General features: G+C 40.5%; 2 protein-coding genes across 4 annotated transcripts; one reads left to right on the top strand and one right to left on the bottom strand.

Moving 5' to 3' along the window:
• Positions 1 to 3547: 3547 nt before the first annotated feature.
• On the top strand, positions 3548 to 7457 carry pnrc2 (proline-rich nuclear receptor coactivator 2). The gene is made up of 3 exons (XM_084557279.1): positions 3548 to 3764; positions 4213 to 4431; positions 4735 to 7457. The coding sequence occupies exon 3, from the start codon at positions 4758 to 4760 to the stop codon at positions 5220 to 5222; it is 465 nt and encodes a 154-aa protein (XP_084413405.1). The 5' UTR covers positions 3548 to 3764; positions 4213 to 4431; positions 4735 to 4757; the 3' UTR covers positions 5223 to 7457.
• Positions 7458 to 7528: 71 nt separating this feature from the next.
• Positions 7529 to 13629, bottom strand: srsf10a (serine and arginine rich splicing factor 10a). Of its 3 annotated transcripts, none has more exons than XM_084557276.1 (6): positions 13350 to 13629; positions 10524 to 10628; positions 9561 to 9664; positions 9309 to 9477; positions 8438 to 8488; positions 7529 to 8368 (listed from the first exon to the last, which is right to left on the bottom strand). In XM_084557276.1, exons 1-6 carry the CDS (start codon positions 13412 to 13414, stop codon positions 8095 to 8097), a joined length of 768 nt encoding a protein of 255 aa, XP_084413402.1. In that variant the 5' UTR covers positions 13415 to 13629; the 3' UTR covers positions 7529 to 8094. The 3 variants fall into 3 exon arrangements, with proteins under 3 accessions (XP_084413402.1, XP_084413403.1, XP_084413404.1); XM_084557277.1 differs by lacking the exon at positions 10524 to 10628 and adding an exon at positions 9966 to 10279 and having other exon boundaries at positions 9561 to 9656; positions 13350 to 13481; XM_084557278.1 differs by lacking the exons at positions 10524 to 10628; positions 13350 to 13629 and adding an exon at positions 9985 to 10001 and having other exon boundaries at positions 9561 to 9667.
• Positions 13630 to 13696: the final 67 nt, after the last annotated feature.

Genomic DNA, 13696 nt, shown 5'->3' with positions numbered 1-13696 from the left:
ACTTGATGCATCCATAGGCCAGAAGGTAGGAAATGTGATTAGCAGCAGACAGCACAGCTTCAATAAGATTTCTTCTCAGTCACTGTCTGTCCAGGTGCAGCAGGAACACAACACACAACAGGACACACTAAAGCCTGAAATGCTCAATTATCTGTCGAGCTACATCATCCTGTTACACAATCCCTTTTTAGAAATCACCCCGGACACAAACATCAGGTCTGGCCTTGCAGCTGCAGATTGATTCGGCTTGAATCCATTAATCAAATTTCCTCTCCTCATTTCCAGATTGCCAGACCTTCGGAGGGCTGTACCAGATCACTGACGTGAAAAACACAAGAAAAAAATCTAATTACTTCGTACTAAATGCTTTAATTATGCTTAATTATTTACTTTGGTTCTGGTTAAATGAAAGGCTTGGATTCTAAATATGGAGATTAAATGGGGAAAATGAAAACAACTGATGTACGTAGACAAATCTAAACTTCAAACAGCCGACCTCTTTTTCTTCCTACATGTTTTTGCTTGTCCCTTTTGGCATTTATACACTGCAATTCAGAGGTTTTGTGTTTGCACTATTCACAGGTTACATTTCAAAGCAGTGTTAAGGACTAGCATTTTCATGATTGAATTAGACTTCTACTCTGGAGTTCCACAAATACAACTGTCACTTTAATTAGGGCATGGTGACAGTTCTTTCTGGAAACTGTCCATGAAAAGTATTAGTTAAGTAAAGACCCACAATGTAAAATCTTGATGTTTTATAGTGTACATGCTTTTGCAAAGTTTTCCTCATATAGTCAAGTCAGTTAAGTCAAATGAGTTGTATATAGCCCGGTGGCGCATGAGAAAATATGCATATGGCACCCTCAGTCTTTAGACCCTTGAAGTAATAAACACCTCCAAAACCCCTTAACAGAGCGGACAACTGCCAAAAATATTGGGTTAAAAACACTGGATTTGATATCTGAAAGTGTCTCCCATATGTGAGATTTTAACTATATAATCAGAGCATCCTCAAGGTTAATAACCAAAATCCTCGTCTTCAACTGACCTGGACTGACATTCAACACATACAGCAACAATCCAGCCCTGCAGCCCTTTCTTATATAACTGCATTGGTTGTTTTTACCTTCTTAGTAGACTGTGGTCCTGACTTGTACTATTCCAGTATCTCGCCTTCTAATATGCTGCATCTAAAGCATTGTGGTCTGTGTTTCAGTATTCTTGTTTGATTTCCGTATTGTATATGTTCCTTTTATTGGTGTGTCAACTTCCCTTTCTCTCGTGTCCACAGATTGAGAAAGGGAATTAAAAAACACATAGCAGAAGACAGAGAGGTGTCATTTGAATGTGTTTTCTGGGAGAACAAAAGCTCTTGTTGCTGAGTCGCGTGAAACTGTCTCTTTTTCTGTTCTTCCCCCGCTTCCCTCTGTGTGGGTGTGTTTCACACGTTTCAGACTATTCAAATACATGTGGAAAAACCCCAGCTGGTCATTTACTTTAGGCCATTAACACCCAATATGACCATCCAACCAAGAGAGGCCATCTATGTTTACAGAAAACCTGGCAGCTTCTGAATTTTCCATTCAACTTTCCAGCCGTGCAGTACGTTCAGTCTCTGACTCCTGTTTACACTGCCTGACTGTACGACCAGTCAAATATGGCGATTCCTCCGCCTCCTATGTTCTCGGCGACCTACAGAAACCTCCCAATGACCTACTTTCCATACATAGATGACTCTTGATGGGCACGGCCCCCGTTCAAAGGTTGCTTTGCTGTGGGGAGTGTCCTTCCATGGCCTCCAGCACTGGCTGGCAAACACTGTGTTGCACAATCACCAAAAATACAGACACTTCAAACATGGAAAGTCAAGTTGACCATGGACTTAGATATTAGTTAATCAGTCTTGCCAATTGTTTTTATTCTTTAGACTTAGACCTGCACACACCATGAAACCTACGCGGGGAGATTTTATAGTGTGACATTAGTGTTGAACATCCTTGCATTTTCAAAAGCAAAGTTGAGATTAGTTATTTCAGAAAGTGGACAACACAAAAATTTCAAATGTATACAAAACACACCTAAAGCACACACAAACTTTTGTCCACACCATCTGTGTATATCCTACTTTTTTTTGTTACATAATCTTCTTACCTATCGTGCCTATACTCTATTTATGTACACTGAGACCAGCATGGAACCAGAGTCAAATTCCTTGTACGTGTGTGCATACATGGCCGAATAAAGCTAACTCTATTTCTAATTATGACAATGTAGGATACAATACAGTAGGATACTGTTCAAATAATAAAAGCAAAACAACACAGTGACGTAGGTCAACTTGACAATTTATTTGTTTTTAAAGTGATCCAAACCCAGATTCAGCCAATTTTCAACCATTCTACTTTCTAAAATTGCTTAAATTTATTTATTTATTTTAAATTAAGCAATGCCATATTGTGCTTTTACAAGTGTTTGTTCTCAGTGGTCCAGTGACTCTTGGTTAATTCAACCAAAACATCGGGGGAAGGAAGATTCAAGTTAACAACCTCAAATGACTTGTCCATATGTTGCTACAGATTTATGACAATACAGTGTTTAAATGGTGCAGTTTTACATCTCTGAGTTAGGACTTTGTCTTCAAGCTGACACACTAAATGAGGACATTAGGTCTCCCTTGTGACTCCAAAACAGTTGTGACTCATCAGAGAATGGACATGGGCCCTCTGAGGGTGTTCTGTGGTGTCTGGCAACATAATGTTGCTAGTGGGGGGCGTTTGGGTCCTATGGGTGGAGGGAAGGAGCCTCTGTGGATCATCCCACAAATACTTGATCATATATATATAGATCGATCACTGCATTTCGTTGCTCTGCACCTGTACATGTGTAATGACAATAAAGTTGAATCTAATCTAATCTAAAACATGTCGTGTCAGGACTCTTCCACCAGTCAAACGGGGCTAAATTGCTTTGTTTTGTTTTATCAGCAGGACAGCTGAGATGGGGGGATGGGTAGCCCACAGACAAGAGCTGCTGTGTGTTATTACAGCCTGTTGCAGCTGTTTCGAAGCAGCACAACAGGTTTCACCAACCGAAGCAGGAACTGATGAAACCAAAAAAAAAAAAAAACAACCAAAAAAAACCCCCCAAAACGTTTCCTGTTGAAGAAAACCCAAACTGAGGACGTGTTTACTTTGTTGAATCAGCGTAGCTGTAGGAATTACATAACCATGAACTACATCGCTTGTTACATTAAATCTTCATGCGACGTTTTATGTAACAATGGAGTCATTTCCTGCACAGCACAGCATGAAACAGTGAAGTTCTGCCAATGGAAAATGGGTAGTTTTGTGTTATTTTCTCACTTCTCTCAGGAAATACCCGAGCTCCAACAAAGGACATGAGAGGAGGATCAGTGATTGACGTCACCAGTCTGGCAACAGGCGTCAATGCGTCTGCCTACCCCTTCGCTGATAGGTCGATCACTCCGCACTCGGCACCTGATTGGTTAGATCTGGGTTAGAATGGACTACATATCTCCGCTGTGGGGTCCATTTTGTTGCAACTCAGATTCGGAAGAGGGGAAGTGGCGCATTCTCGGCCACTTCGTTTTAACATCACGCAAGCTTCGAAGGTGACGGATTTGTGTAGGAAATATAGCTCGCTGTGCTTCCTACCTAGTCCGCAGCAGGATTTCAGAGGCTAACCATATATATGTATTTTTTTCTGACGAAGGGCTTCAACAACCAAGCCTGAAGAAGTCGGTAAGAGAAGCAGTTGTTTGCCTCGTCGCCATATTGACTTGAGTTTCTTTGTTTTGGTTCGGTGCCAAATTAGAGTTTTCTAGGTCGGAAATGCGTAATTTTTCGACAGTAGTGGTGTTTATTATTCAATACGTTCTAAATCGTTATTTTTGATGCAACACAGTTTTTATTTGGAGACCTTAGGGCACCAAAGCGGGACAATGGGGCTTGCGCATAAACCCAAACAAAAGTGGGATAAGCATGACGCACTTAATCCAGTCCATATATACTTTTTATTTCAAAAAATAATGCGAATAAACGCCTTGAAAGAGAGGATAAGTAACGACTATTTGTCTATTGTTCATTTCTGTGATGACGCAGTCTGCGTCATATTTTGTTACTCGACGACAGAGCGTTTAAAACACTTTAAAGCAAGCCTAACAGAGATTTTTTTTCCCCCTTCCCGAAGATCCCCGACTTCGAGCATCGTGTGCCGAGGTGAATTGATGTTCAGCTCGGTTCCGCGAGAAAACAACGCTCATTGGCACATGAAAACCTCAGATCTTGCTGGACACAAAAGTGCAGCGAGAAGTAGACAGAAAACTACTTCGAGGACCTGGGGCCCGGTTGGAGGTGAAAGACTGAAGAGAGATCTCTGCTTCAACATCAACTTTCTCACAACAAAGAGGTGAGCTGGAGCTGGAGCTGTTTTGCTCTCGACTGTGTGGGGGAGGGGCGCTGCAGGCCTGGCTGTCTGGTGTTTCTGCACGTAGCCATTGTACTTGTTTTCACTGAGCGGTGGTGCTCGTACAGCGGATACGTGCACGTACAACGGGCAATTCACCATGTCAGTTACATAAATTTCACCCGAATAATAATAGTACTACTTAATAATACTAATACTGATAATAATGATAATAATAATAAAAATAATAATAAAAATAATAATACTACTGATAATAATAATAATAATGGGTTTGTTGTCCTGTAGGTGACACGTAGTGCGGCAGCAGTATGGGAGGTGGAGAAAGATACAACATTCCAGTTTCCCACCCTGAGCGCCCTTTGCCCAAGAAGAACCTAGGCAGGGCCAAGCAGAGAAGCCGCGACCAGAACGGAGCAATAGCATCTGCAGGAGGGGCAGGGGGCCTTCATCACCATGGCCACCGCCGGAGCGACAAAGGTGCTGCCTACCTTAGGTCTCCAGAGGCGCGGCAGGCCGCGTCTGCAGAGAAAAATGCTTCTGTGCGTTTTGCCACCAACTATGATCAGAACTGGGAGGGTGCAGTGTCTCACCTCAACACGCTCCTGGCAACACAGGGCAGCCCGAGCTATGCTGGGCCCAAGTTCAGCGAGCCACCCTCGCCCAGCGTGTTGCCCAAACCCCCCAGTCACTGGGTGTCTTTCCCAATAGGTTCCTGTGACAACAGGGAGATGATGGCTTTCCAGCTCAAGAGTCTCCTGAAGGTGCAGGCCTGAGAGGGACACCTGCACTTGATTTTGTTTAAAGAAAGCCAACGTATGGACTGGGACTCCCTTGAGGTACCCACCTACCAGGAACGCTTTATTGCTGTAATTTTTTGTTTATATACCTTTTTAAGCCGATCACTTGGAAGGTTGAGTATTTGCAGCAATTCTTTGCTGTTGATATTAAACCATTTTTAAGACCAGTGTTTTAAAAACATTACAGCCTTACAGCCTTGCTGGTTGATGGTGCCTTAGGAGTCAGATTCCGTGATTTCATGACAAACTGGATATCCTTTTATTTTGTTTTGTTCTTTTTAGTGTTGGCTGTCAATGCAGATTGAGTGTGCTTTTCTCCCAAACAAGGGTTTATAGGTCAGGTAAATTCCCATCACTTTTATAGTCCATTTCTTTGGACAGACATGCCTTTTCATTTTCATGGATTTTGAAGGTGATTTCTTTTTTTCCTGAGTCACCTCTGAAGTTTCAGGTGCTAAAGCAATTTCACGTTTGTAGCATTTTCGACAAGGGCCACCTTATTTTTCTTGTATATCACATTCCTTGTTTGGGATGGAGAAGACACTCGACTGCAATTCTGCAGGGAAAAAAGCTATTTTAGTCGAGATATTGAACTGTAGTTGGTAATTACATGTCAAAGGTATAACCTCAAACAAAGAGTAAAAAGAGACCATGGCACACAAGCCTTTAACCACCAACTCCTGTACCCTTTTTTTATTGCGCTGTGCGCACATGCACTATAGGAGTTGTGTGTGTATAAGGTTTGCAACACTCTATCATAGCATTATTTTGTACAAATCCTTTTTTGTTTGGTTGAAAGATGAAATGTTTGTAACCAAAGCAATGCTGTTTTTTTTTTTTTTCCTCTCATCCTCAGTGCTGTTGGCACTGTTGCTACTGCCACTTAAACCTTGCCAGCCTGAGTGGTGAACGTGTTAAAGCTCCTTGTGTCACCTTGTCTGTTGTAAAGCAATGCTGCTCCCCAGTCTCTGCCTCCTCAGAACAGTGCTGCAGCTTCAACATGCGGAAGAGGGCCATGGCTTGAATGTGGTCTCACTTTCCAAGTCATATGACATGGTCCTGTTGGCTGCTTGCATTTGTGCACAAGGTAAGGCAGGGCTGAGGAAGGTTTCTGAAATGATGTGGCACAAGGAGCATGAGACAGGAGGCTGGTGTTTGTTTACAAAATAGGTCTCAGTGGTTGACCATCCCATAATCAGCAGACACTTGCTGTCTCTTGCCTCTTCCTATTGTTTACCCTCTTGCACTGCAATCATTTTTTAATAAGTTACAGATCAGGATGCTATTGAATGGAGGCGCAATTGACTATCTATTTTAGTGACTCAATCCTCTATCGAGGCTCTTTGCTTTCCCTTTGCAGAATTGGAGTTGCCAGCGTAAAGATGACAAAACAGAATATGAGACCTTGTTAGTGTGTTCAAGAGCCATGTAAATAATGAAATGTATAAAGTTCTTGTAGCATATGTACATTTACAGGCCAAGTTTGAGGCCTGTCTGACAAAAGTATTTTTAGTAATAACACTGAATGTATAAGACATGCTAAGGACGTGTCTTGACTTCAATACTGAAGATTATTTTTGTTAAAAAAAATCTGCCTATAGCATTTGTCAGTACCCCTGCACTGTCTTTCCAGAGATCTTGCACATGTTTTTTATTGTTTTGTATTCAGCAGTGTAGGGTGAAAGATGCTAAGTGCAAATTAAGTAAAACTGCAACATTGGATTCTAGGAGACTTGCATATGTATGAGTTCTGAATGTGCTTACAGTATGTAAGCGTGGCGCTTTTGATCTTAAGTTGACAAACTTTGTGCCTAAGTTGAAATCCACGCGGACACTATTTTCATTAGGATGCTGTTCCAAAAATTGACCAAAAGATTTATCTGAGCCACTTTCAGTTCTCTGCTGTTCTTCCGCCAGCTGACAACTGAATTAGGCTCCATACTGTTTAAGTACTGCCTTCTCTTGTTTAAAGATTTTTTTTTTCTTGCCCAGATTGACTCATGCATGGCAATGTCTCCATACCCTAAATTTGAAACTTGAATTGGCTGTTAATTTGTCCCCCTGATGCGATGTCACAGAATAAGCTGAAATGTGCCCCGTTAAAGATTGGTATCAATTGGTGTTTAAAAAAATATAATGTAAAAGAATGCACTGTGAATTGATGACAAAGTTTTACAAAAAAAAAATAAATCCCCTTTCCCTTCCCCCCTACTTTTGTGTAAAGACTCAATGTTCTTTCTTTTATTTTCAGTTGTCTTGTCACAACACAACTTGGGTGCTCATTTAAAAAATAAGTACATGGCAAGAATGTACTCCTTTATTGATGTGGTAAAATACCCAGTAAAACTGTTCAAGGATTTGGATAGGTACACGTAGACTTTAGTCGCTCACTGAACAAAGTACAGGGAAACAAATCTTGTACATAATATTGTACATAACAAAATACTGGTCACCACGTCAGGTACCAACTACTACATTCACTGCCTGGCGTATAGGGCCAGTTAGTAAATACTGGTAAATTTTAATCATGATTATATAATACACAATAGAACTAAACTGAGACGGGTGACTTGGACAATTTGATTGTAAATATTGCTAGCTCATGTACAAAAGTTGTCATTGGCAAAGCCAAAGCTACATTTTTTCCCCACCCTCAGGACCCCACATTACACATGTACAAAAAACTAAACAGGACTCAACTGTCAAATCCCTGGCTCCTGCTTCTCTGTTCCTTTAGCAACACATTCCTCCATAACTACATGAACAAATGCAAGCAGAGAGCAAAACACTCAAGTTATCATAGTTGAATGTTAAACGTAAACACAAACGGCTTTGGAGTACCAGTGAGTCAGTGGCCCCCAGACTTACGTCCAGCCCAAGACCTGGAGCGAGAGCGTGACCGAGACATGGATCTAGAGTAGGAGCGTGATGGAGATCTCCCTACAGACTGTTTCTGGGAGCTAGAGGTTGGGTGGAAGTCTTCTGTGGGGCTGTGAGACCTGGACTGGCTCTTTTTGCCTTTGGGCCTCGCTCTGGATGGTGAGGGGGAGTGGGAAACAGAGCGGCTATGTGTGCCTGGTTCATGGTGTGTCCTGTGGTGGTCACGGGCAGGACCTTTGTACCTGGAGGAATTAACATAATTAATGCTCAGAGTATACATTACTATTATTGGAATTTTGTAATGTACCTACTTGTCATTTTCATGGCTTCTGCTCCGTCTATGCCGGCTGTAGGGCCGAGAGCTGTAAAGGAAACGACAAGTTTATATCAAGTGGAACAGGCCAGTGAGTTGCATTTAAGCCGTTTTTTCAACTGAGTAACAGGCTATTTATGCTTCTCTGTCAATTTGATGCCGTAGCTATGGCGACAGTCCAGACCCAAACGCCCTAGCCTGACGTGCACCTTCCCAGAAATGTAACTATGCGTTGTGGCGACACAGAGCACAAGAGCTGTGATTGGTCCACTTGGCAGTGGCGTGTTTCTGCTTTAGTATTTCCGGCTGCTTCTCCATAATTTCCGTTTTGATTGTTTTGGATGAATAAAGCTGAAACATCGAGGAAAGGTTAACTGAGGAGGTTAATTTGTATGACTCATTGAAAGTTTAAGTTGCCATTGTTGAAAGCAAGCAGGAAGTAGAAACAAAACGTAACCTGACTGGCAAGAAGACACAGACACGACTAGCGTCTGGGTGGCGTTTTTACAGAGCGAGCCAGACTGATGGCCGCACAAGTTTAAAGGCTACATGCGTAGGTTACGGCGTCTAGTCCCGCAGAGACATAAACCGCACTTCAGTAATGTAACAATTAGACCAAGTCATTTTAGCTTTCATCTACCTAGATTTGTTCTTGCTCTTTCTTTCTGTCTACTGGGTAAGAAGAATGAACATGAGTATTCAAGTCAAAGGCCTGTCACAACTTCATGAAATTAATGCTGGGGATGGAAATTATTCCATATCAACTTATTTTTTTTAACACAACATACACTCCTAATTTCTACACACACTGCATATTACTGAATGTCTCTAAATTGATGACTGAATTAAAAAGGTTTCCAACCACTCACTCTCGAGGGCTCTCAGATCTCCGAGGATGGCGCTCGAACGAAGGGCTCCGAGATCTGCGGCGATCGTAACTGCGGCTTCGTGAGCGTCTTCGGCGGCCATCCCGATCATCGTCGTAGCGAGAGAAACTTCGAGGGGAATGGCGCTCCTTGGTCTTCATCTGGTTAGGGGCTTAACAAACAAATTGAAACATCAAACATCATTTTTTAAATAAATGGTAGTTATGATTAAATAACCATATCAACTGTTCCTACTCTTGCGGTCTCCCTGGGCAAACTGGATCTCAATCTGGCGTCCACAAACCCATTTACGGTCCAAGTTGTGGAGAGCGTCTTCTGCATCCCGGACATCTTCAAACATGCTGGACTGTTAAGGCTATTAATTTTGGAATTTGGAAATCTGGTACATACAGCAGCACACATGCACAACAACAAAATAAAAAATCTATGGCATAGGTTGACGGCTCCAAAAGAAAACACACACAGCTACTAGATTAGTTATTTCAGTTACAATTACTACTACTAATAATATTTGACTGATTTGTCATTCAGAAAACCAACTGCAATTATGAAACATAAAACTGAACCAATAGGTCTATTTGTGATTTCAGATTGTTAAGACAAGACAAATATTGATGGTGATCAGATTCAGTAGGATACAAAAAGTTTGGCTTGTTACCTTTAACATGCTTGACCTTTGACCTTCAGCTTGATCTTTATTGTCTTGGCAGAAGAACTTGAGGTTTCCTGCTTGTCTTTGCCCAATAAACACTTTGCTTTTCCTCCCTTTGGTAGACAAATGGAAGTCTGGGTGCTCTCTCTTTTTTGTCCTCTTTGTATCTTCATGCTTTCGCTCTCTTTATTTTCCAAATTCCACTATCGCTTGTCGCCTGGGTGCTTTAGCTTCAATCTACTCTACAACCACCTTTCAACTTTCTTTGGTGCAGGATCTCCAGAACTGTATCTTTACCATTCTAAGGTAACAACAGAAGAAATATTGGTTAGAAATAGAAATAATGCTAGAGATGTCAAAGAACATAAAAAAAATCAAAAAAAAAAAAAAATCACAAACATTCTCATGCAATGGGATAAACACAACATAAAAGGTACATCTCTAAATAAAAACATTTCAGGTGAAACTGAACCAACTACAGATAAATTTGATACTTTACAATCTCTTTGTGAAAACACCATTTCCAATTAAAGAATAAAGGATATTGAATGTAAGCAAATCCTCTCGGCCGTCGTGTATAGAAGTCAAGTGGAATGTAGACATCTACAATAGGCCCATAACGACCAAACTCACGTCGCAAATCCTCTGGCCTAAAGTGTCATGAAATAAGCACATTTATTTTGCTGGCTGCCGTATGAATTTGGCTGAAGCCCAGTGTGCAAGGTATACACAGGAGCTGATGCCAGCACAGTATTAGCAGACAAGGATTATTGCTCATCCACTTCAAAGAATTGTACAAGTGAAAACACAGCCAACCACTGTCAACTTCACACATTCACTGCAGCCATATAAACCTGAAAGAGGTCTGTTAGTTTTCCTGAAAATGAACACCAAAAAAAACGTGAGTAAATCTATTACTGTAAAGGCAAGGACACACCAAACCAAACGACTGGCAATGAAGGCCGATGTGTGCCTGAGACTAAAGTTGCACATGAACACACCACAAAGACTACAGCCAACGGTCAGCTGCCAGAAATGTTCTGCACCCAAGCAAAATCAAGGGAAAATAGAAGAGTAAATAAGAGCTGGGAAGCTAGGAAGCGCTAGCCTGAAAGCCAATTTCCCTGCCTTCAAATGTTTTGTGGTGAAAAATTGGTTTGCATCCGCTCCATTGGGAAATGTTATGCTCTGACAAAAATCTGTCGGGCCAATACAATTACTTGGGTGGGCTTTATGTGATGATGGATAAAAGAGTAACAGTGACATAATCATACACATCATCCGTGACGCCCAGCCCAAGACCTGGTTGGCTAGATGGCTGTTTTAGTCAGCTAATGAATCTGTTGTAAAAGATACTGGCAGCGAAATAACTTTAAAGGACAAACAATTAACATCAAGGCATCTTTTGAGAATAATTGCTTAATGTCACATACTTTGTTGCTTTGATTGGTTTTAGGACTATCCAATTAACCACTTATTCCCCCTCCAATTCTGTATCTGTTGAAACACGCTCCATAATGACATCCCAATGGCGTGTTACAACAAGCTAAGGAAGAGCTACACACTACGTATATAGAGCCTCTGGCCTCTCCTGAATCATGTTGTTGTGAAAATATTTCTGTATTTGAAAGTTAAGAAAGATTAGATACAAAAATGCTGATTGCGTCACAGACAGATTTTATTTGTCCTTAAGATCATTGGGTAGTTTATCAGAAAATGCAAATGGCCAGAAAGACAATTCATTTATTAAACTGATAAAAAGTCTTATTATAAAAAGGTGTACAAAAGCTTGTAAATTCGTGTGAAAAGGTGAAACTTTTAAGGAAGGTTAACATGGTTAAAAACATTTAAGTACGACTGAAATCTTAGAAAAATCTACCCGAGCTCATCTTTGATCTACACGTTGAGCCTGCTGTGGTTGATTAGTCATGCCTGCTGAAGCCGGAAGGGGGAGCTCTCGACCACGGTGCCTCATAGCTTATACTTGATAAAGCTGACTTAAAGGGAAAGCATCGTGCCCTTGCAACTTTAATGATCTCCCCTTTTCAGGTACACAATAAACATTTACATTCTTTAAATTGTGATATATGTTTACTGAATTGTATAAACTGCACAAATGGTGAGCATTTCCGTCTGTGTTAAGTTCAAATGCAAAACATGCAGAGTGTAAGGTTGCTAATAAGTTATACATTTAACTTGTACGGTGCTTATGTGTGTTGTTAATTGTAAAATTGTGCATTTGTGTATTAAATACTGAGGTAATTGTCTTTAACAAGAAAACAGAAATGTAACATGAAGATTAGAATACGTTTTTATTTTACTTGTGAGGGCAGTAAAATGTGCATAGCTGATGTTATATGACAGTATGTTTTATGGATTTAAATAATTTTTGTAACTCTTTTGTAAATATGTAAATATTTGTACATATGCTTAATTCTTGATAAAGCTGGCAAAGGGAAAGCATTGTGTCCTTGCATCTTTCTTAATATCTCCCCTTTTCATGGTGTAACATTTGAACTTCTTGGCCACTGGTTCTCCACTGATCATTTCTCTCACCAATGGCCAGACACCAGAAAGTAACCAACCGTTGGCTTGGTGTGCCATGGCCTTAACACTTCAGATTTTCACAAATTACAATATAAAGTTTCCTGTTGAAACTATCAAAGTGTCAACTCTCATCTAGTTGATGGTATTGTTTATTGGACACCATACATACTGTGGAAATTTCTAACATTTCCAGCAATTAACATTGTTTATGTTAGGGATAAGTTAAGTCGGAGTGGTTAATGTTTCAAGCGACAACTAAAATTTCATTCACACCAATCTCAAAATTCACATTAATCCAAAAACATATCTGCATGAACGGATATAAAATGTGTGCAATGTGCAAGAATTTTAACAACATTATATGTTTCTAGTGTTATAGATGACAGCAAACGAAACACGTTGTATATATTATATCTATAATTAATATATTATTTTTTAAAATGATAACATGGAAACCTTTGAAAAGTTTTGGGAATGAGACATGGCAAGTTCAACACGTTATTCATATAAAACAAAGCATTAAGGACATAACATTAGTTATCTGTTTATGTCCAGAAGAAGAAGACTTGAACTTCCGCTAACACTTTTAGCTTCCTAGCTTCGCATGTATTTACAAACCCTACACGGAGAACGTGTTTAGTGGAGAATGTAAAGCATTATCTGGAGCAACATTATTTTAAAAAATATAACAACAAGCATACTCTGAAGTCTGAAGTCACTTGTACCGTTGACGTCAGTTGGCTATTTTGGTGATGACTGATATGTTTGCTAACGAGTTAGCATTAAGCTAGCCTCGCCATGCAGGGTTATAAATTACAACATACCTGGACTCGTCGGCGATGTTTCGAACGAAAAGAGACGTATTAGGAGGCCTTAGGTATCTCGCCATTTTATAAGCGGCTAGCTGCTACAATTTGGTAGCCGTGAATTACAAACAGCAGCTATCCTTTCCAAACCTTGGTTCTTGACTGCGGCTGACCAGCGACGTGGTTAAAGTATTCGCTCTGCATTGCGCATGCTCACACAGCCACGCAGGCGCACTCAAGACAGGCTCATAACGCGCTCTCTTACCGTAAATTCAAACTAACCTCATATTAACATAAAAACAAAACAAACAAAAAAAACAACTCATATTAACGTTTAACGTTTTATGATTTATGATTATTTTTGG

The sequence above is a fragment of the Chelon labrosus genome (genome assembly GCF_963514085.1).
Source record: "Chelon labrosus genome assembly, chromosome: 12".
Taxonomy (NCBI): Eukaryota; Metazoa; Chordata; class Actinopteri; order Mugiliformes; family Mugilidae; genus Chelon; species Chelon labrosus.
Note: the sequence above shows the minus strand (reverse complement) of the source record. Positions and strands in the feature narration are given on the sequence as shown.

Coding starts and splice junctions, on each gene's coding strand:
- pnrc2 (XM_084557279.1), top strand. CDS start 4,758: ATGGGAGGTGGAGAAAGATACAACATTCCAGTTTCCCACCCTGAGCGC.
- srsf10a (XM_084557276.1), bottom strand. CDS start 13,414: ATGGCGAGATACCTAAGGCCTCCTAATACGTCTCTTTTCGTTCGAAAC. Junction 9,665..10,523: donor AGAGGATTTGCTTACATTCA/ATATCCTTTATT, acceptor ACAGTCCAGCAT/GTTTGAAGATGTCCGGGATG. Junction 8,369..8,437: donor AGAAGCCATGAAAATGACAA/GTAGGTACATTA, acceptor TAATTCCTCCAG/GTACAAAGGTCCTGCCCGTG.